This window comes from Carassius carassius, chromosome 6, assembly GCF_963082965.1.
Source record: "Carassius carassius chromosome 6, fCarCar2.1, whole genome shotgun sequence".
Classification (NCBI taxonomy): domain Eukaryota; kingdom Metazoa; phylum Chordata; class Actinopteri; order Cypriniformes; family Cyprinidae; genus Carassius; species Carassius carassius.
The window spans coordinates 1,629,992-1,654,424 of record NC_081760.1 but is presented as its reverse complement, the minus strand read 5'-3'; the positions used below and the strand labels follow the sequence as shown (position 1 = coordinate 1,654,424).

At 36.8% G+C, this 24,433-nt stretch overlaps 1 protein-coding gene across 1 annotated transcript in view; it reads left to right on the top strand.

Annotated features, from left to right (window-relative positions):
* The window catches only part of LOC132142187 (multiple PDZ domain protein-like), a 38,769-nt gene extending 14,522 nt beyond the window's left edge, over positions 1-24,247 (top strand). Inside the window, exons 19-43 of the mRNA XM_059551849.1 lie at positions 658-763; positions 3,339-3,537; positions 4,701-4,832; positions 4,904-5,161; positions 5,229-5,406; positions 7,349-7,447; positions 7,585-7,650; positions 7,737-7,796; positions 12,946-13,120; positions 14,193-14,395; positions 15,496-15,587; positions 16,129-16,174; positions 16,424-16,489; positions 16,557-16,862; positions 18,522-18,605; positions 18,845-19,068; positions 19,178-19,325; positions 19,448-19,519; positions 20,427-20,475; positions 20,559-20,602; positions 20,688-20,786; positions 22,047-22,151; positions 22,229-22,323; positions 23,592-23,715; positions 23,867-24,247. Of these exons, the coding sequence (XP_059407832.1) occupies positions 658-763; positions 3,339-3,537; positions 4,701-4,832; positions 4,904-5,161; positions 5,229-5,406; positions 7,349-7,447; positions 7,585-7,650; positions 7,737-7,796; positions 12,946-13,120; positions 14,193-14,395; positions 15,496-15,587; positions 16,129-16,174; positions 16,424-16,489; positions 16,557-16,862; positions 18,522-18,605; positions 18,845-19,068; positions 19,178-19,325; positions 19,448-19,519; positions 20,427-20,475; positions 20,559-20,602; positions 20,688-20,786; positions 22,047-22,151; positions 22,229-22,323; positions 23,592-23,715; positions 23,867-24,031 (3,195 nt within the window). The 3' untranslated portion in view covers positions 24,032-24,247. The remainder of the gene's footprint in view (positions 1-657; positions 764-3,338; positions 3,538-4,700; positions 4,833-4,903; positions 5,162-5,228; positions 5,407-7,348; positions 7,448-7,584; positions 7,651-7,736; positions 7,797-12,945; positions 13,121-14,192; positions 14,396-15,495; positions 15,588-16,128; positions 16,175-16,423; positions 16,490-16,556; positions 16,863-18,521; positions 18,606-18,844; positions 19,069-19,177; positions 19,326-19,447; positions 19,520-20,426; positions 20,476-20,558; positions 20,603-20,687; positions 20,787-22,046; positions 22,152-22,228; positions 22,324-23,591; positions 23,716-23,866) is intronic.
* Positions 24,248-24,433: the final 186 nt, after the last annotated feature.

Here is a 24,433-nt window from a genome sequence, read left to right as displayed (position 1 = left end):
CTGTTTTCTATATGTTTCTTGAGCAACAAATCAGCATATTAGAATGATTTCTGAAGAATCATATGACTAGAGTAATGGTGCTGAAAATTCAGTTTCTATTTAATAATTTTTTAAGCAATAATAGCTGTTTTTACTGTATTTGATTAAGTAAATGCAGCCCTAGTGAGTAAAAGAGGCTTGTGTTTAAATGCTGAAAATCTTGCCTAATAGTAGTGTTTTTTAATTACCAAATGCAATTTACTTGCATTTGGCCATTTAATTATTTCGGACCCTGTTTATGTTCTGGGTAAAATACCCAGGTTGAGGATTTGGAGGAAGTTAGTGAAGATTACAAAATGTCATTTCTTGTCTTAACAACAAGGTCTGTATCTGAGATCATCTGTTGACAACTTAAAGAAAAAAAAAAGAAAAGAAAAGAAAAAGTGCAAGACATTGCTCATCAGAGGATTGTGCATGTCATTCAGTCACACATTCACTGGCACCGACTCGCCTGGGATGTTTCTCGAGAGCTGAATAAACACTCTCAGCACTGGAAATGAAGCATCACTGCAGGACAGATGTTTAAAAGGGCTCTTAGCAGCTCCAGAGATTTCCCACATATGCAAAGAAAATAGGCCATTTCACTGAATAAAGACTCTTTCTCTGTTTGTGTTCTAGATAAATTCTCAGAACAGCAGGATGGAGACTGACGCTAAACACGTCTCCATCCCTTCAAGTGGCTATGAGAGAAGCATTACTATAGTCAGGGGAAACTCCAGTCTGGGTATGTTAACCCTGTTCTTTACATTCTTCCTGTCTGTCTTCTTATTGATCCTCAGTTTGTTTCATGAAGAGCTGGACTCTGTGAGAGACCTGTAACATGCTGTGTGTTGGTTTGTGTGTATAGATGTTGAATGGGTTTGTTTGAGATCTCTAACACACCTCACAAACCTTCCTAGATGAAAGTACACATGCAATATATTGCATAGGGATCTAACGGTTTGTATTAGCATATGATTTATTTGAATTTTTATTTTTTTTTGCATGTACTTTAGTTTTAATGTATGTTTTTTTTTAAAGCGTGTTGTGATTTCTTAGATTTCTCTCTCTCTCTCTCAAGTCAAGCTATACTGTATATGATGCATTGCAGGGCTCAACTATTTATTTCTTTATTTTATTTTTTTCTGCTGATAGCTCTGATTTGAACTTGCCCTACCATTTTTATTTTACTGTATTTCCAATATTTCCTGCATTAATTTCCTTTATAATAAATAAATAGGATGCGTTAAATTGCAAAAGTGACAGGAAAGACATTTATAATGTTACAAAAGATTCCTATTTCAGATAAATGCTGTTCTTTTGAACTTTCTGTTCATCGGTGAATCCTGAAAAATAAAATGTATCACAGTTTCCACAAATATATTCAGCGGCACAACTGTTTTCAACATTGATAATAATCAGAAATGTAAGAAATGTAAATAATTATCTTAGAATGATTTCTGAAGGATCATGTGACACTGAAGAGTGGAGGAATGATGCTGAAAATACAGCTGTGCATCACAGAAATAAATTGCATTTTACAATACATTCTCAAAGAAAGAAAATGAAATGGAAATTTTACAAGCATGCCATTACAACTCCATTGACAGCTATAAATTCATAAACACGCTTAAAAATGATGGCATAAAATGATTTTAATGAAATCATCAACACATTCTAACTGGTGTATCTAAAGACTTTCCAGTCGACTGCCCGAAGCTCTCACACTGGCCTCAGGCCATCGTAATTGTTGAGCCCTGTAGTGTATTTATGCATCTACACTATCACTGTGGCAAAGACATAAAGCTCAGTGAAGAATATAGAAGTCATGGTTCCCATCAAAGCTTGATCTTTCACTTTTTATTTTCTTTTGATCAAGTATTTATTCCATTGACTGTCTAATTTGACACAAAGCTCTACGTGAGTGTTATTTAATTGATGAGTTCCAGCATCCCATTTCACCTTGATTTTTTTTTTTTTTTACATTATAGTCAGTTATTTATGTTGGCTGATGGAATAGAGATTATAAATTGTGATGTGTTGTGTGTCTTTTGTGTCATCTCTGTCCAGTGCTGTGCTTTTTATGGTCAAACATGCACTTCTGTAATTAGCGCACTATGATTGTACTGTAATTTGACTGAAACATGATGTTCAAATTAAAAATAAAAGCTTCAAAATCTATGAATCTCAAATTCTTTACGACCATAGTGTTGTCTCCGCGTTTGGTGTGTTTCCTCGCTTGTTAGCTCTCATGTGTGTTCATGTTGCATGTATTTTCTCTTTGCATGGGCTTTGCATAATTAATAAATCAGCTGCATGTTATATTTAATACAGGTTGCATGGTGCATGTTTCAAATTGAGAGCAATTTTGATTTCTAGCAGCTTAAAAATTGTACAAAGCCAACCAGTCACTTTACAGCCACAATGAAGTCAGCAGCACTGTTTGAAGCTCATTAGCTCAATGTAATACTCATAAAATGAATTGTTTGAAGGCACACGCTGTGATTTTAATACAACACTGAGTCAAAGCCAACATTTAATATGCCATGAAGGTGAGTGAGGTGTTTTAAGACCCTCTACATGGTGCACTGACACTTTCATTGTTACTAAGAGATAATTAGCTTTGACTAAAAGAGTTTGATTCGGTAAGACGGATTCACGGCGTATGTATGAGAGTTATTTGTAGAAATGTATGATGTGGTTAAACATGCTCTTTCAATCTAGTCACACCCAAACTTTAATACACACTATTGTTAGCTATGATGATCTTGATTAAATAAAAATGGCTAAATATAAATACAAATAAGATATTCACTGTTGGGAGAGCCTGGGGCTTGTTGTTACACTTTTTAATTCAGTGCATATTTGTTACTGTACAGAGTCTTGACTACAAAAAAGCAATAAAAAAAATACTGTTTATTGAACTCATGTTGACATTTTCACACTATATGTGGTAATTTGTGACAATGCAACCTTTTTATAGGCTTTTTGGCACAATTTAAACATTAAACCAATTAATAAACAGCAAAGATGTAAAAATGTCAGATTAAAAATACATGACACCTTGTGACGAAACAAGTACAGTACATACCCTGGGTAAATAAATAAGTGCATACATATCCTGTATGTTCTTATCTACTTAAGTACATAGCCTGAGGTGACTATGTACATGCATTATCAGCACACATTTTTCCTGTTTAACACTGTAAAGTTGCTTTGACAGAGTCTGTATTGCACAAAGCACTATTTAAATAAAGGTGACTTGACTTGAATGACACGTGTGTGTGTGTGTGTGTGTGTGTGTGTGTGTGTGTGTGTAGGAATGACAGTGAGTGCCTTAAGGGATGGTTCAGGCATGATAATCCGCTCTGTGGTTCATGGCGGGTCGATCAGTAAAGACGGGAGACTGGCAATTGGGGATGGAATTGTTGCCATCAATGGAGAATCCACCACCAACCTGACCAATGCACAAGCCAGAGCTATGCTGCGCAGACATTCACTGATCAGACCTGATCTCAGGTGTGTGCACACTCACACACACCTACACACACACACACACACACACACACACACACACACGCACACACACACACACACACACAGACACACACACAGACACACACACACACACACACACACATAACTACACACACACACACACACACACACACACAGACACACACACACACACACACACACACACACACACAGACACACATACACAACTACACACACACACACACACACACATACACACACACATACACACACACAGGCACACACACAGACACACAGACACACACACACATACACACACACACACACACACATAACTACACACACACACACACACACACACACAGACACACACACACACACACACACACAACTACACACACACACACACACAGACACACACAACTACACACACACACACACACACACACACACACACACACATACACACACACAGACACACACACACACACACACACACACACACAACTACACACACACACGCACACACACACACAGACACACACACACACACACACACACACACATAACTACACACACACACACACACACACACACACACATACACACACACACACAGACACACACACACACACACACACACAACTACACACACACACAGACACACACAACTACACACACACACACTCATGTTTGTATTTGTTTATTTATTTATAAGTAATTATTTAGATTTATATGTAACTAAAGTTTAGGGCTGTAAGTTTTTTTATGTTTTCAAAAGCTATAAAAACTGCATTTATTTGATCAAAAATACAGTAAAAAATACTATTGTAAAATATTGTAATTTAAAATATGTTCTATATATATAATAAATATTTGTAATTAATTTATCTGATGCACAGCTGATTTTTCGGGTAATAGAAAGTTAATAGAATTCTTGTAAGATTAAGTTTTACTTTTGATGAATTTAACGAATCATCCATGACTTTAAAAGAGATCATGCTGACCCATAGCTTAGTTAACCGATTATTTCAATTTTTCTATTAGACTACATGCATTCTTTATAACTGTTGCCTGTTAAAACTAAACACTAAAGAAAGGTGATATTCTAGCCAGTAGCATATTTCAGCCAATCAATTTCAGTCAAACCCATTTTTGTTTGTTTCTGTGTGTTTCTGTCCCAGCGTGACGTATGTACCTGCTGCCTTCCTGGACATGCACAGAGCCAGCTATAGCCAATCAAAAGAGGAAATAAAAACAGACAGAACAGCTACCGTCCAACCCAAGCACTCACAGAACCTGCCTTTCAAACCTCTGTAAGGAATCTTTCTGTCTGTTTGCTTTCTGGTTTCTGATGGTGTCCTAATGCATGTGTGCTTTGTGTTAGAGAATGCATTTCTGAACAACAGAGTACAGTGGACGGTAAAGGAGTGAATGGAAAGACTCAAGCTGAAGAAGAGAATGAAAGAACAGATAACCACAGCCAAGTAAGACTAAGAGAGAGCGATGAAAGACTGGAAAGAGACAAAAAGGTGAAGAATGAAGAAGCGGCCTTGCGGAGTGAGAAAGGACAAAGACGAGACAGAGAAAAAGATGAAGAAGAGACTCACGGGAAGGATCATAGCTCATGGAGTCAGCCTAGAAGGTATTGCATAAACTAACAAAACATTAAGACATTGCTCATGGTGATATGGTTTTCTATTTTGTCCTAGAGTCACATTATTCAGGGCTGGGGCCACGAGTCTTGGCTTCAGTGTGGTGGGGGGTCGTGGCATGGGCAGTCGACTCAGCAATGGAGAAATGAGACGCGGCATCTTCATAAAACACATCGCAGAGGACAGCCCAGCTGCATGCAACAGCACTCTGAAAGAAGGAGACCGAATTCTTCAGGTGTGTGTGTGTATTAGACCAGTAACCTTCAACTATTGGTGTAAAGTCTGCCGTGCTTTTTATTGCTTATTCTAGCCAAGAGCTGCACATTTAGACACTGTCTGAAATCCCAGTAACGGGAAAAAGTAGAAAATACTTGGTCAAATAATGACACAGCAGTCTACAGACATTGGTAGAAAATAACTGTGATCACAAAATCTCCTGTTAATGTGTAAATACTGAGTGATATAGATTAACAACATCTACTTATTGTAGGGTTATGATTAGAGTTAGCTGCTTGCAATCAGAGCTGGATAGATTTCTTAGAAATTGAAGTCTGTTACGGAATACAGATTGCATGATGAAAACTGTAGTTAGTCAAACTGAATTTAGGCAATGTATTCTGACTGCTTTTTAGATTACTTTTAGATGCATGGTTTGTAAATAGGCTAATATGTGTTCCATAACTAAAGTAATCTGTAATCTGATTATGAGTATTTTAAAATGTAACATACTCTAATTACAAGTACGTATTTTTTGGAATCTGATTATGTAATCCAGTATGTAAAATTTGTTTTATTATTACTAAAGTAAGTACATATATAACAAGGGCTCTGTTAAATAAAGTGATACCCATAACACAAATTCAGTATGTAAAGCAATATAATTAATATCTAGTTTACTTGCTATAAAGATTTTATGGCATGAACCTCAAAAACTAATCCTATGATCAAAGAAATCAGATTAAAACTCACCCTTTTTACAAATCATGATGACTTTTTGGAGCCATACAGGTGTTTATATATATATATATATATATATATATATATATATATGTATATATATACAATTTTAGTTTTATCATTTAGAATTTTTATGATCACTCTGCTTCATATAATATAATAATCATAAAATAAATGAGAACTGTTGCACATTTAAAAGGATGCAACTGTATCTAAAGAAATCATAAAAAGAGAAAGCTGATAACCCTTGTGATAATTCAGTGTGCATTTGTGGTAATGATATTGATTATGTTAACTGCAATGTGTTATTTGATATAATAATACATTTTAATATATTTTAAATGTACTTTAAATTGTAGTTGCAACTTCTTCATTACAATTATGTAATTACAAATATATTTAATATACAAGTTTCAATAGAAATGACATTAAATATTTTTGTCTACAATCAGTGCTTCTCAGTACACGCTGCAGAAAACCGTATTTCAAATGCTATAGAAGAAATTATGAAATTACATATAAAGATCTACTTCATTTTGAAATTCAGCTAACTGCATTTAATATAAATTGTAACAAAAAAAATTTATTGTAATTGTCATGCAATTAAATTTGTGAAAACATTCCATTCAATTTGCATGTATATTATTTCTTTAATAAGTTCTCTTTTAAAAAGTACGCTAATGGAGACTTCATGTTGACAAAAGTTGCATGATTTCAGAAGACTAATTATGTAGCGCAGGAGTTGAAACATTTGATTTTTGTAAATTGTATTAATTGTATTTATTTATGTGTGGTTTTGTAGCTTGACAGTCCGAATCCTCATTTACCTTCATTATACTGAAGAAGAAAAAAATCTCCTTTTGTGCTTCACAAGAATAGGTCATACAGGTATATAACAACATAAAAAGAAAGAAAAAAACACAGATAGTCAGATTTAAATGGTGCATTTTAATGGGCTCTTGCTATTTTTGTGTAAAATATACATCAGAAGGCCTGAGGCTGAGTCTAGTTAGTGTTGATGAGCGTTAATGATCTCCATCTGCTGGTCATAATAAGCTAATGCATCACTCCTCAGACCTAAATATACTAGATAACAAGATTAGTTTCAAGAAAATCTGGGGCAAACTGGTTAACTTGAAAGCAGAAGTGTGTTAAAAGAAATGAGCGACTCTGAGAAAGAACTTCAGACATTCGAACTCATTTTTAATGTGTGTTGTCAGGTTCAAGGTGTAGATGTGAGTGATTTCACTCATGAAGAAGCTGTTGAGGCGATCCGTAGAGCAGGAGACAGAGTCCAACTACTAGTGCAGAGTCCTCAAGTAATCACAGATACACACACACACAAACACACACAAACACACAGCCACTTTACAAATACACAAACTCAGTGCTAGAATATACACTAGACAAGACAACGCATGAGCACATAAAACATTTATTTTCTTTCTATGCCCAGCTTTCAGCTCCTGACAACCGCCCTGAAGATCACGATGCATTGAAATCTAATTCTCAAACTCATCAGGTGTGTTCTTGTTTATGATATTGTGTTTATCATAAGTGTCTTTGATGTGATGTGTATGCTAACATGAAAGTTTATCTCATCTTTAGGAGCCCGAAATCCCTAATAATCTTTCCCCAACCTACCCCTTCAGTCCCATCCCCTTTAAGGTAATGTCATGTGTGTTTGCATAGTAATAATAATCCAGAATTACATTTTATGAGCTCAACACATATTCTCTAACACTAGCCTATTTTAGGATACTTCTACGGTTTTTTACAATCGCTATGACAGTTTTTCAGTACATGCAACAAGTTTCCTAAACTCTTAACACACCAACACACCTGAAACACACAATTGGCCAAACGGTTAATTTCATGCTCAAAATCACACATTGTAAACTAAACCCCAAAACTAATTTTCAAAATACAATATTAAACTAACACAATACACTATGTCTAACAAAACATTGCAAACATGTTTCAAAATCAAATAATTATTCAAAACACTAACACATGTTCTCTTCCAACAGGAACATTTAGTCAATCATAACAAAATGACAAAAAAAACACTATCATCAGCTGTAGTTTCTTTTGAAGCCTCTCTACATATTTGTTTAGTTAGGTTTAGTAAATGCATGCATTTTATTTCTTTTGTTGCAGAAATTCAATACAAAAAACATGAATGACCATCTCAGAGTAGCTTTATAAAATGTACAGTTTATGTGAAAAAAAATTACAGACACAGAATTGCTGCAGTAAAGACTTTATTTGCAACAGGACATCAGAAAAGGAAAGAAAACTAAAATACAAGAAAAAAATGCAATATAGCTGTCATTTACAGTTTTTTACAATCGCTATGACAGATTTTCAATACATTTAACAAATTTCCTAAACTCTTAACACACCAACACACCTAAAACACACAATTGGCAAAACGGTTAATTTCATGCTCAAAATCACACATTGTAAACTAAACTCCAAATCTAACTTTCAAAATACAATAATACACTAACACAATACACTATGTCTACCAAAACACTGCAAACATGTTTCAAAATCAAATAATTATTCAAAACACTAACACATGTTCTCTTCCAACAGGAACATTTAGTCAATCATAACACAATGACAAAAAAAACACTATCATCAGCTGAAATTACAGAAACTGCATTATTTTATGTGACAGGTCTGCCCTTATACAATGGACAGTACAGTATATTGTATTGATCAGAGATTGTGTTTTGCACTGTAGTTTCTTTTGAAGCCTCTCTACATTTTTGTTTTGTTGGGTTTAGTAAATGCATGCATTTTGTCACAAAAAATGAATGACCATCTCAGAGTAGCTTTATAGAATGTACAGTTACAGTTCTAAAAAAAAGACAGAGACAGAATTGCTGCAGTAAAGACTTTATTTGCAAAGGACATTACTGCAAGATATACAAACAGAAAAAGCACCGGAATAATAATTAAAAAAAACAAAGTAAACTTCTAATCTGCCCGGTCTTCTGCATTTGGCCACATGTTCTCATCCACATCACACCTGATATCTTCTCTGGCAAGGCATCGTGGGAAGAATCTTTTTGCATGCCTTATCCACCCCTGGCAGTGTTCAGCTGTGATGTCTTGGCATGCAGCATCCATTGCATCCAGGAGGGACATTTGGTCATGTGGGCGATGGTCAAAAATCTTCCATCTCCATGATGAGAAAAACTCCTCAATGGGGTTGAGGAAAGGGGAGTAAGGAGCAAGGAAAAGGGACACCATCCTAGGATGGGCGTCAAACCATGCTGTGACTGCACGGGAATGGTGGAATGCCACATTGTCCCATGTGATCATATATATTGGCAAGTGGTCTCCCACCTGTCCCCTTTCTACCTCTGGCACCAATCTTTCGTGCAGGTCTTCTAAAAATAGGAGAAGGCGGTCGGTGTTGTAGGGGCCAATCTCACATTTATGCAGGAGTGCACCATTGTTGGAGATTGCGGCACACATGGTGATGTTGGCTCCTCTCTGGCCCGGCACGGTAACTGTGGCCCTTTTGCCAATTATGTTTCTCCCACGGCGACACCTTTTCGCCAAGTTGAAGCCAGCCTCGTCAACATAGATAATTTCATGTGGGACTTGATTGGCCTCCAACTCCATGACTCTCTGAAAGTAATTAGACACAGTGTATGTACATGCTGTGCTGTACTGTATATCTACTGTATGTCCTAATGTAGTCCAGGTTTATAGAGTAGTTTACTGCAAAACACACTGTGTATAGTACAGTAATGACTGTATTGCATAACCTTACCTGGACGTATTGGTGGTGACGGAGTTCTTTGATGCGCTCACTGTTCCTTTCAAAAGGAACTTTGTATAGTTGTTTCATTAGGACTCTGTGTTTAGCTAGAGTCCGAGAAATGGATGTTATGCTGATTGCTGCAATGTTCCCAAAGACAAGGTTGTCCTCTACAACTCTGGACTGAATGTCCTTCAGTTTTATTTCATTGTCAGCAATCATCATGTTGACAATAGCAAGTTCCTGTTCTTCATTCAGGAGCTTTCCTCTGCCCCCTGAGGGAGGTAGACGTTGAATCCTTAGAGGAACAAAATACAGTTACATATTAGAGACCGGAGGCATACAGTCACTCTAATACTGTAAATGGTAATATTACAGTATTTACAGTACACTTTGCTGTAGGAGAAGCAATATCCTACCTGTTGGTTTCTCTGAAAATACGGACAATGGATGCCACTGTGTCCCGGCTGAGATTTGGTTGTACTCGTTCACCAGCCTCTCTATATGATAGCCCATGGTTTATGACATGGTCAATGATAGTTGCTCTTATTTGATCAGTTACCCTAGCTCTGGTCCTTCTTTGAGCGCCACCACGCATTCTAACTCCTCTCCCTCTCCCTCGCCCCACTCCTCTGTCTCGTCCTTGTCCTCGCCCCACTCCTCTCCCTTGTCCTTGTCCTTGCCCCACTCCTCTCCCTTGTTCTTGCCCCACTCCTCTCCCTGGTCCTTGTCCTTGCCCCACTCCTCTCCCTGGTCCTTGCCCCACTCCTCTCCCTTGTCCTTGCCCCACTCCTCTCCCTTGTCCTTGCCCCACTCCTCTCCCTTGTCCTTGCCCTTGCCCCACTCCTCTCCCTTGCCCTTGTCCTTGCCCCACTCCTCTCCCTGGTCCTTGCCCCACTCCTCTCCCTTGCCCTTGTCCTTGCCCCACTCCTCTCCCTGGTCCTTGCCCCACTCCTCTCCCTTGCCCTGGTCCTTGCCCCACTCCTCTCCCTGGTCCTTGCCCCACTCCTCTCCCTGGTCCTTGCCCCACTCCTCTCCCTTGCCCTTGTCCTTGCCCCACTCCTCTCCCTTGCCCTTGTCCTTGCCCCACTCCTCTCCCTTGCCCTTGTCCTTGCCCCACTCCTCTCCCTTGCCCTTGTCCTTGCCCCACTCCTCTCCCTTGCCCTTGTCCTTGCCCCACTCCTCTCCCTTGTCCTTGCCCCACTCCTCTCCCTTGCCCTTGTCCTTGCCCCACTCCTCTCCCTTGCCCTTGTCCTTGCCCCACTCCTCTCCCTTGCCCTTGTCCTTGCCCCACTCCTCTCCCTTGCCCTTGTCCTTGCCCCACTCCTCTCCCTTGCCCTTGTCCTTGCCCCACTCCTCTCCCTTGCCCTTGTCCTTGCCCCACTCCTCTCCCTTGTCCTTGCCCCACTCCTCTCCCTTGTCCTGGTACTCGTCTTCCTCTCCCTCTTGCAGGCTTTCTTTCTTTCTTTCTTTCTTTCTTTCTTTCTTTCTTTCTTTCTTTCTTTGTGTTGCTCTATATTGTTTCTTTTCCACACAAGATCAGCCCAAAGAGTCCTCTTTTAGAACATATGATCATGTGATTGAAAGAACCTCAACACCTGAGTGTGCTTCCTAGATGGGAATCAGCTGTGATTTATATATTTGCATAACTTCAATAAGCTGTTTCTCATTAGCAATGGAATAAAATACAGGGAATATATTTGTGTTTCAATTCACAATATGAACAGCTGTTTACCTTGACTTTAGCCTGTAAGGTTAGGTTTCAACCTATCCTCCAACCAATACGCTCGTATAGGTCGTTTGTCCAAATCCCTGAAATACGACCCATCAGAGCGTATACTACAATTGTGCCCCTATCGGCAAAAGGTCGTTTTCATATTAATGTTTTGTACTCTTTTATTTGCCCTCTGGTTTGTGTTTCGTGTAGCTCAGTTGGTAGATTATTGTGTTATACCTTGATATGTAATCATGCTATCATGGGTTCGATCCCAGGGAATGGATGTGCACGAAAATGTATATGCTCAATAAATCATAATTTAGCATGATTTCTGTGAGGGTTAGGTTTAGGGGTGGGGTTAGGTGTGGTCATTCGAACGAATAAGCCACCTAGTAAAATATGTAGGAAATAATGTGAGATCGGTGTAAAAAGCCCACGCATTTCATTTAAATAAACGTGCGTTTTGATTGGTAATGACGTTATACGTCATTTTATGACGACAGACGCAACGCGATACTGTCATTATTTTTACGCCCGCTAGAGGGCGCTTAACTTTAAAACGTAAATATAGGTCGTAATAAGGTGCTTGCACAAACGACCTATATGGTCGTTATTTGTTGGAGGACAGGCTCTTAGGTTTAGAACATGGTGTTATCTGTTCTGACATACAGTGTTAAATCATTGGTAAATTTGGCAGTAAAAATCCATTGTTTTGGTCTTGTTTGAGCTTGTGTGTAAAAGAAGTTCAAGCATTTTAAATTTGTGTTAATTGTATGCATTTTGTGTTAAAGCAACAAGAAATGTGTTAATAGTATAGCTTACACAGGCGGATGTAGTGCTAACTGTGTTAAGAGTTTTGGAAAATTGTTAAAAGTATTGAAAAATCTGTCATAGCAATCGTAAAAAACTGTAATGTATAGCATCAAACATTAAAACATTACAAAGTGCATTTTTATAAAAAGCACACTTAAGAAAGATGTGAAAATGTACTCTTAACACTTTTTTTATTTAATTAAGATAATATTATTTGCAAGTACAATGCTTGTAAAATTCAATACAGTTATGCACACTTCTGTTTCAAGAGGGTAAATAGCAGAAAAAATATATTTTTTCATCCATGAGGTGACAAAAAAGTGAATAATATTTAATTTTAAATCCAATGTTTCTTTACACGAATTAAGTTACTCTGTTAGTATTTGATAAAAAAGAGAAATGTATTTTTGGATTGTCAGATTTTAGATGTGTTGTTCCAAACTGTTTGAGCGTTAAAAATGAGAACTGATTGAATAATATAACGACTATTTCTGGTGCTGTTGTAGCGAACAGAAGAATGGAAGTTTGAGAAGCCTCCACATGTAGCTCCATCACTCCTGAAACTGCCCTCTAAACACGTGGAGACAGAAACTGATGGAGTGCAGCGGCTTCCAGAGAAACCACCGCTGCCAGAAGAGGCTTCACATCATCACATCAAGCCGGAGCAGGCCTCTTACTGGAGTATGTTTGTGTGGCACCTACATGACGGGGACCGAATGTCTCCTAAAAACAAGAATCACTTACAGTGTGAGGAACGATTAATCATTCCTGTGAGGAAAACTGCTTAGAAAACATCAAATTCAACGTTTTAAAAATGCATCAATCTGCATCAGAATGCTACAATCTCAGAAAAGAAGATACAAAAGGTGTCACTTTTTAAGAAAGGTACACCTTTGTAACCCAAAGGGTCCATATTGGTATGATAAAAGTACATATTAGTATCTAAAGTGCACATATTACTACCTAAAAGGTAACTTTTGAAAAGGTACCACCCAAGTAATAGCTTTTATACTTTTTTTTATCGGAGAATGTTGAAATAATAGACTTAGTATATATTTACAAAAGACTGTAAAAAGCAATGCAAGGGTGAAAAATGTATTTTGTTTCTCTAAACATTGAGTCATCAAATAAGATATATTTACACTATCAAAAGAAATGCATAATTAATTTCTTCTTAGAAAGACTTTTTTAATTTTTTCTAAGTCAACAAATAACGTATAAATGTTTTCACACACAATCGCTGGCCGTAGGTAGGCAGTAACTGAGCATGGCATTAAAAAAAGCAGTGTTTTCTAAATTAAAAACAAGAGCTGCATGTTTTCAGTGACATGTCTTATGTAGAGAACTGCCTTTAGTGTTTGGCAAAAAGTTTGTTTTTCAATTGCAAACTGAAGTACAACTTTTAGTGTGTAAGCAATTTTTTTTAAACTGTAGCTTAGGCGATCAAAAATATTATTAGCTCTGAATACAATTCAGTGCATCTATGAGTGTGTTCACTAATATTGTTTTATCTGCATGATTTTACGTGTGTGTGTGTGTGTGTGTGTGTGTGTGTGTGTGTGTGTGTGTGTGTGTGTGTGTGTGTGTGTGTGTGTGTGTGTGTGTGTGTGTGTTAGCGTGTCGTCTGTGTGTGTGTGTGTGTGTGTGTGTGTGTGTGTGTGTGTGTGTGTGTGTGTTTGTGTGTGCATGTATGTGTGTGTTCTCATTTATCTTAAGTGGACTTAAATAAATTGTTAAATGTGTGTGTGAGCAGGCCGCATGCAGCAGAGGTATGGCAGTCTGTCTGGAGAGCTGCACATGTTTGATCTGGACTGTGGCTCTCACGGCTCTGGACTGGGATTGTGTTTGGACTGGGATGGAGCTCGTGGTCGGATGAGTGTGTACGTGTCAGAGATCAAACCGGACGGGGCTGTGGCCGCAGATGGTCGGGTCAGAGTGGGAGATGAACTACTGGAGGTGAGAACGACAGCCTGGACCCAGTTCATTTGGCCAGTCAAATTATTCAAGACTTTATGCTGTATATGTTATATTCAGAAAAGCAGACTCATTCAGCATCTAATGAAAAATTAGAGACTAGTGGATTGTGATTGTTGAAACAAATTTTTTTTTTATGTAGGTTGACTTATATTTTTATTCTGCTATCTAAAATCTGACTTCTTCAAAACATTACCTTATCTTCTGTAGGTTGTTGTTTAAAAGTTGCCTTAGACATAAAAGTTGCTTATACTCTCGCTGTTAGCTATATGAAATTTGATTGCATAATAAGTATAACAACAATGATTGTAACAACAGTAATGCAACTTAAAAAAAATGCTATTGAAATAATAATTATATAATTTTATATTATAAATGATATATTATTAATTAAATGTTGTGCTCAACAGCCAATATATTTATTAGAAAAATATATATAGTGCAAAGGATTTTTTTTTTATTTCAGATAATTATAATCATTGTTAAATAATTGTCAAATATATTAAATGGATTATCAAATTAAACAGCTTTATGAATAAGTCGAATTTAAAACTGAAAAATATTTGGGTTACACTTTACTTTAAGGTGTCTTTGTTAAAATGTAATTATGCACTTAAGTACTGAGTAATATTAATTAACTACAGTACATGTACTTACTATATGGTTAGGGTTTGGCTTAGGGTTAATTATGCGCAATTAATTCTTATTATAATAGTAAATAAATGTAACATATAACACCTTATAATAATCTGTTACCCAAATTTGTTTTGCTTTTTAATACAAGCCTCTTATTTGAAACACAATGGATTGATAGATTGTTTTTGTTGTATTGTTAATGTGTGTGCTGGCATGTTTTGTATTAACATACTCTACTTTTAGATTATACTTCATATTATGATCAAGTTGTTCCGTTTCTCAAAGTTTATTAATGTTACATTTATATCACATCAAAAGACGGTATGTAGATTTTGCAATTGCCCTCAGTCTCCCCAGTATAACTAAAAGAGCAAAACACAGTGAAATATGGGTCTTATCAAAGGTCGAGGGTTATTCTTCTGCGTGTTTATGTGTGCATTGTGCAGATAAATGGTCAAGTGCTGTATGGACGCAGTCACCAGAATGCAACAGCAATCATCAACAACGCTCCAGTTAAAGTCAGGATTCTGCTCACAAGGTGAGACATGTTCACATGAATGTAGATTAATACTACTTGTCTTCTACGTGCATTTTAATATGCTCTTTTTATACATAGCTTATTACTATGGAGTGCAAACATCTGAGACAGCAATGCATATTTGTTTTTAATTTCAAACAGAAATAAAGAAAGACTTTGGATTTTGAAATATTTAAAACAAAGAAAGATATTCAGCATTACTTTTAGGACTATGCCAGCTTGAATGCACGGTGTCATTGAAGAATATCAATTCAATGTCAGTTTTTTTTTTTCTGATATATATATTATTTGTAATGAAAACACTGCATATAATTTAAAATCAACCTAGAAGCATTTTCACTAAAAGTCTCAAGGTCTTTATTTGTCAAAGTCAAAGTCAAAGTCACCTTTATTTATATAGCGCTTTAAACAAAATACATTGCGTCAAAGCAACTGAACAACATTCATTAGGAAAACAGTGTCTAGTATTTATCTATATATAGTGTTTGTGTAGTGTGGATGTGCCACATATTTTGATGCACACATGTAATTTTCTCATCAGGAATAAAGCTGCACAGAAACAGATGACTACAGGACCAGCATATGAGGCGATGGAGACACACACACACTTAAATAAAACAGTAAAAATACAATAAATATAGAGCTATGCTTGGTTAACAAATTAAAATAATTGTCAAAAAAAAAAAACTAAGTTCGCTGCATGTTTCTGGAGTTCTTGTTTTATTCCTTATTCTTTATTTTATTTTGCATATGCATTTATCTTAATTTACCACATGTCTGCATTACTGGACGTCTTCAGTCTCATGCATCATCTAATAACACTTTTATCTGTTTAGATGCACAACTGTCCTGTTATATCTCCAGCCATGCTCAGAGAAGGTCAACATTCAGTATTATTGCAGGTAAAACACTCAAAAACATGACAAAACAATATCTGCATGCATGCTTCAGTCTCTTTGTTCTCGATAGGATGGAGGGATCAGCAGAGAGGATAAACTGAAGTCTCGTTCCCCAGAGAGCCTCAACATTGGTCTTCCTGCCACATCCAATCACAAGCCCTCCTGTCATCCTGCCAGTCACATGACTCCCAGCCACTGTACACCTTCGTCAGCTGATCCCACAGCCAATCAGAGCTCTTCTTACTTGGCCCAGTGTTCTGTGACCTCTGACCCCCTAACAAGTCCAATCATAGCTGGCTGTATGAACATCATCGATATCTGCAAGGGCACCACGGGGCTCGGCCTCAGCATAGTAGGAGGCTGCAACACAGTGCTGGTGAGAAATTGTAAAGTAAACCAAGTATTTAACACTTAATGGTGTCGCAAGAGCAACTTGAATACAAACCTGAACATCAAATACTACAACAGTGTTATCAAAAATGAAAATATCACATCATCATTCACCCTCATGTCATTCCAAACTAGATTTTCTTTCATGTGTGGAACACATGGAGAAGTTTAGCAGAATGTTCATGCTGTTCTTTCTTTACAATGCAGGTGAATTGTGGTAAAATTAAATAAATGAATGCATTGGCAGAATATTTTATCTAAAGCAACTTACATTGCTTTAAGAAATCCATTTTGTCAATTCATGCATTGCCTGGGAATTAAATCTGTGAACTTTTGCATTGCTTTAGTGTTTGAGCGATTCACTGTGAAAGTAGCTTATGTGACATCAGTTACTATACTATATTTTTCAGTGGAGAACAGATTACAATTTTATATCAAATTTAAAATTTTGAGTGCACTATCCCTTTAAATAAATTTTTGATGCAGGAAGTAATTAAATTCATCTCTTATAGAAAAAAAAAACAAAAACTAATTTACAGTGAAAAGGAAATGAGGTATATTGACTAACCAAAAATACAAAGTTTGGAATTTTTTACTAAAGAAATGCTTATTATTTGATCTGTAAAGTTGTCTAAAGCCTCCTGTTTTTGCTCTTTTTGAACTGAGGCAGTGCTTTAAGTGGGCCGGTACGCACCGGTATTCAGTACCGCCACTTCCGAATATAGCTCTTGAGCGTACCGCCACCTCTCCGTGCGCCCAGAACGTGCGTTTAGGTACCGGTAAGCTCATTTGGACATCAGTTTTGATAGAGGTTTTAATCTTTTGCCTGCACTGCCGCTTTTCAAAGCTCGTTTCACAATGCAAGCTTCCTAATTCGTCCCACCGAGAGCAGAGACTACATTACCCATACACCCTTGAGTTTTACAAGTGAAAAGCGCATGCGTTGCTTTTGCCGCTGTCAGTTACAACTCAACGTGGCCGGAGAGGATGTGTGAAATGCGCACATTTGCCTAGGTAATAATTGATTTACAGTGAACAACATATAATATGCTCTCCTGGCTTCAGACTATGAGTACTAAAATAACACAGTCTGAGTCAGAGTTAGACGACTCGCTGGTTGACACCACACAAAGCCTTTTATTATAGGCTACGAAGTCTAATATCATAAGCACCCCATCCCATTACCCAAGACCGCAGACACCCCCCTTAACCCTTAATATATTTATACATATAGGATATAATAGAGTACCGGCACCTCTTTTGGGCCACTTAAAGCACTGAACTGAGGGATGAGTCTAAATGACTTTTTCATCTGGTATTTGACAGAAGGCCAGAGAGAGAGAGAGAGCACGCTTGATAAAGCTTATAAAATATTCCTAAAAATATATTTTGAAGTAACATGTTGCAATCACCAGAAATCAAAATGGGAGTTCAAACAATAATCTTTCTTTCCCTTGGGATTTTTTCTTGATTTTCTGAGGAAATAAATGATTTTAGATTTTCAAACAGTTCAAAGGAAAGTTATTAAAGATTCTGCACTATTTTTAGGTTCATGCCAGCTCGAGTCGTTAAAGATTGACTGCTTTCAATGCAACTTTTCACTTAAATGCTGCTAATATAATTTCTTTCCCTCTTTCTTTGTCAGGGCGTAATAGTGATTCATGAAGTGAATAAAGATGGTGCGGCATACAGAGACGGCCGGCTGTGTTCTGGAGATCATATTCTAGAGGTACAGAAGTGTAGCATTCACCAGTGAAGTTGTATAGTTTGGTTTATTGATGATCTCTTCTCTAAGAACTTCCATTAACCCAAGGTAGATACACAATCAAATGCACAGAGAAATAAACTGAAACCAACAGGGTACAGTGCACGTACAGTACTTATGCACAGATTAAACTCATCTTGGGAAATATTTAATCTACTTTTTCACTGAATAGCTCTTAATGTAATTATTGTTATCTCCTCCAGGTGAACGGCATTGATTTGAGAATGGCCACTCATGAGGAGGCCTTGAGCGTCCTGCGCTTGAGTCCGCAGCGAGTGCGATTGTGCATCTACAGAGACCTTGGGATAGAAAACCACTGCACATACGTCCTCCAGAACCGCACACCCGGGGACATGTGGGACCTCTTTGGTGTGGAACTAAACCTCAAAACAGGACAGGAACTGGGGCTTTGCATTGTGGGTAAAAGGTGGGTTGTTCTCAAGGAGTATAATTACATTTCAGAACTGCATGGATAATGCATAGATTCAGCTGTGTTATGATTCATCTGAATTCATGATCGTCTGCATGTCTTTCAGAAATGACACTGGAGTCTTTGTATCCGAGATAAAAAGGGGAGGGGCTGCAGACTTGGATGGAAGACTGTTACTAGGTGACCAGATTCTGTCTGTGAATGGAGAGGACGTGCGAGCTGCATCACAGGACTATGCAAGCGCTCTTCTGCAGGTGCACGAAAATACACTTCACTCAGGAATACAGTGATTAATGCATTTCATTCATTGTCATAATAGGGCTATGTGCACCTCACCTCGTGTGTGTGTGTGTGTGTGTGTGTGTGTGTGTTGTAGAGCTGTAGTGGGTCTGTGCTGTTGGAGGTGGCTCGTTTTAAAGCTTCATCACACTACTCATATGGAGATCAGGTAAATGCTGAATCATTCCTATTATGCAATACCCTATAAACGTTGTGATACAAAACAATATATATGCATGTGTTATAATTCAATAAAAATAAAAAAATATAATTTTTTTTTATAAAGGATTCACAATATGCTCTGGTTACGCTCAGACCATTATTTATGTATGAAAATGAACAGAATTACTCCCGAAAGAATAGCCGTTGCTCAGTGACCAGGATGTTGACTTAAATTCCGTTTCGATATATTTAACCTTTTTTATTATTATTATTTTCAGATTTTTGTGGAAAGGTGGAATTATTTGTCATGAGAACAACTAACACTGACTAACACAAAAAGTTGTATCAGAACAGAAAGATAATTTGATAGGTAAACTTGATAGATAAAGAGCATTAAGAAAAAATAAACCTTTATTTTTTCTTAATAAAGAGCATTAAGACAATTTGTATTGTTAGATTGCATAGCACATGGGAAAGTAACATAATTGTGAATCAAATTTGTTTAACTAAATCTATTTCCATCTATAAATATTGTGAGGTTTATATTTTATACAATATATTAGACACGCTACTGTTTAAACGTATGGGGTACAACTTTTTTTTTTAAGGAAAGTAATGCTTTTATTCATCAAGTATGCATTAAATTGATCAAAATTGACAGTGAAGACATTTATAATGTTATATAAGATTTCTTTCAAATAAATGCTGTTCTTTTGAACTTTCTGTTTATAGAAGCCTGAAAACATGTTTTACAGTTTCCACAAAAATAAAAGCAGCACGACTGTTTTCAACACTGATAATAATCAGAAATGTTTCTTGAGCAGTTTCTAAATCACCATATTAGAATGATTTCTGAAGATCCATCTCAGATCTAACAGTGTTTGAGAGTCTGTGTTCTGTCTGTGTTGTGGCAGGTGGACGAGCTGGACGTCCCTCTTCTCACCTCGTTCAGCACATATGATTGTAAGAGTGTCTGTAACATCACACAATTATTCGCTATTCAGTTCTATTCGTCAGTGAGTCAATGTTTTCATCTTTTTGCACAGCTGTGGATGAGAACGTGGACATCAGAACGGTCACCGTTCAGAAGGTGGGTTTGGTTTTACATGCACTCTCAATGCACGTTTCTGCAGTAAGTCACTAGTAACCGTACGCTTGGTGTGATTCTGTCCCAGTGTGAGTGTGAGTCTGTGGAGCTGAGATTGAGAGATGGAATAGTTTATATCTCTAACCTGGACCCGACCACACCTGCAGCGCGCACTGGACTCCTGCAGGTACAGACAGAGAATGAGGATACAATACAGGACCTGAAAGCCTTTTCCACTTTTTCATTGTGTTTGGAAAATGTTGATGTTGGAGCCGACAGCCTGTGCTATTAAAGGCAAAAAATTAACTTAATAAATAACTACATAATCTTGAAAGCCTCTATAAAACTATATCATTCAAAATGTTGTGGTCAGTAAGAATATATGTATTTTTTTTTTTTTTTTAAATGCATACTTTTAACCTGCATGGATACAAGAACAGTAATTTATAATGAAAAAGAAATATTTTTATTTTTTTTACATTTTCTATGCGTCAAAGAATCCTGAAAAAGTTACATTTTTAAATATATTACAATAGAAGACAGCTGTTTTAAATTGTAAAATGATACACTATTACGTTTTATACTGTATTTTTGCTGTAAATACTTTTTATTGATGCCAAAACTTTGAACAGTAGTGTGTGTGTGTGTGTGTGTGTGTGTGTGTGTGTGTGTGTGTGTGTGTGTGTGTGTGTGTGTACATACATTTTTGATTTATTTAGCCTTGATGGAAAAATCAGTCAGTAAAAGTTATGTAGTTTAAGGCCACACACTGTTTTATAGCTATTTATAGAACTATATTACCAATAAATTAAAACACATATATGTATTTGTATTTTTTTTACAATGATTTGGGTAACAGAGTTGAATGGTTGAGCTGGATGAATTCTATGAACACTGAAATTTGTGTAAAACATATTTTTACATCAATGAACAGTAAATAATTTCAGGATAGTCTTTTGAGTTTATGAAACTGAATGATTTTACATTTCATATTTGGTCAAGATTTTCCACCAAAATGCATGTATGTATTTGGATTGGTTTGTACAATGATTTGGGTAACGGAGTTGAGCTGGACATTGAACATTTGTGTTAAATTTAGAAAACTTATTTTTTGTATTTGCTAAATTTTTTTATGCAGTAAACTGTAAATCGTTTTAAGATAGTCTTTTGAATTTATGAAATGTAAAGATTTTAAATTTCGCATTTGTTCAAGATGGGAGAGGCCAAAATCACCATTTTCATGAATGGCTACAGTGATTTAATGTGTTTACAACCTGCTAGTTTTATTCAAGACTCATTTTATATTAGATACTAGTTTATCTAACATCTAATAGTACTATCTAATAGTACTGCAAAAATGCAAACGTCACAGGACACCAAACACAACATTCATGATAACTGTTTCCCGCCGTGCTCAAAGATAATCACCTCTGAACTGAATTTTCAGCTGGGTGCCAGGGTCATCAGCATTAACAGTACATCGACAGACCGTCTCTCTGATACTGAGGCAAGTGTTCTCCTGAGAAACAGCAGCGGAGCTGTCACACTGCAGGTGTGTGTCTTCATCAAGTGTTCACTCATTCCACACACTCTTTCCATGAATGTCACACTCTGTGTGTTTGATTAAAGGTGATGCCGAGTGGCTGTGCAGATGGAGCTAGTAAAGATCAAGCATCTTTAATTCACTCCTCACCTGGAGTCAACACTACCCACAACCACCAGAGGTACTCGAAATGAATATTTATCATTTCATTATAATGCATAAAAACGGTCAAACTGTGCCGCAGTAGTTTCCTATGAAAAAAAAGGTAATATTATTTTTTGTATTATGATTTTCAACATCAGAAATGTTTCTTGAGCAGCAAATCTGCATATTAGAGTGACACTGAAGACTGGAGGAATGATGCTGAAAATACAGCTGTGCAATGCATCACAGGAATAAAATTTAGAAGTGCAAGCACAATCCCAAATGACCTTTATTCACCCAATGATTATGTTTATAGAACTCCAATTTTATTTGCTTTCATTTTCATGTAACAAATCTATTAAATGCACTAAAATGAATGAAGCTCGGGAGAAAATACAGGTCCTGATTTATGCTTTCATTTAAGATTTATAACTGGTTTCATCCCAACACTATGGCGCACCATGTTTCCACCACTGAATATATATTTTTAAAAATAAAAGATAAAAATGTAATTGTGACTTTTCTCACAATTCAGATTTTTTTATATATATATATATATATAATTTCTGTTACAAAGTCCAAATTGCGTCATATAAACAATTCACAAATCTGACTTTTTGTTATAATACATTTAGGGATCCAATTCTCACTATTAAGTCGTTGTTTATTAGCGTGCCTATTATCAACATATTGGCTGTTTATTAGTACTTATTAATCACATATTCTGCTTGACCATAACAACTTACTAATAAGCAGCTAACTGGCAGTTTATTGAGGGAAAACTGTTCATATTTAACGTGTTTCCTATTCTAAAGTGTTGCCAAACTCACAATTGCGAGTTATAAAGTTTCTATCTCACAGTTACAACTCGCAAAAGATATAAAGTCAGATTCGAGTTTGACTATATAACACACTATTGCAACTTTATATCACAGTTCTTACTTTATAAATTCTGAAAAAAAAAGTAAGAATTCCGAAAAGTAAACTTGCAAATGTGAGAAAAAAAAGTCAAAATTGTGAAATAAATCTTCCATACAACGCTGCATTCAATAACTCCATGAAATGTATTAAAATTGCACATATTTACATAAATGTCTGCTTGTGGATATTTGTGGAGCTCTGATAAAGGATTTCCCCTCCAGGCCACACTGACCATTCAGATTCTCTGATTAATGTTAGTGCTATGCTTGCGCTTTTCATTATTCTACTGTATTACGAGATTAATTGTTGCCCTGTTTGCCAATAAAGGGTGTCTCTAGAGGGAAAAGAGGGTTAAATTCAATGTGTCTTTTGTGTGTGTTTAAGTTCTCCCCAGCTCCAGACTATCACTCTTGAACGTGGCGCTGCTGGACTTGGCTTCAGTATTGTAGGAGGATTTGGCAGTTCTCATGGTGACTTGCCAATCTATGTCAAGAGCATATTTCCCAAGGTACACAAGAAAGACACTGAAGCTAAAAACTGAGAGTTGAGTGCAGAGATCAATACATGTCCAAGTTCAAACACACGTTCAGTTTGCATGATTCGTAGCATGTAAACACTCATCTGACTGAGAAATCAACACGGTTTGTGTGTTTCCACAGGGAGCCGCGGTGGAGGACAGGCGTCTGCGTCGCGGTGATCAGCTGCTGAAAGTAAATGGAAAGAGTCTGGAGGGTGTCACTCATTCAGAAGCCGTCGAGCTCCTTAGACAAACCAGCGGGACTGTTACTCTACAAGTACTCTCAAAAACACTACCAACATGCTGAACATGTCACCGTCCTTGCTGTCCAGATGATTGCGTAGACCTCAAGGAGCAGATCATCAGACACAGATGAAGATCTACAAGCTGGAATTATCAAAAACTCCCAAAATGGAAAGAAATGTGTGAAAGTGGGAGATGCCAATAGAGACTAGTGCTAAACCAGTGGTTCTCAACCAAAGGGACAGAAGTTATTAAAATGATAATTATTAATATTAATGCATTCTATTAAATCTAACGTAAAAACACTTTCAATTAATATTTATACATATTAGCTACTACTGAGAGCTCAAATTAAGCATAATTATGTATAAGTGTGGTTCTGTTACACATTTAAGTCGTCATAAATCATGCAAAAAGCAAGACTAATATATAGGAATATTTTCTGAGCAATTAGAAATGGTCTGTA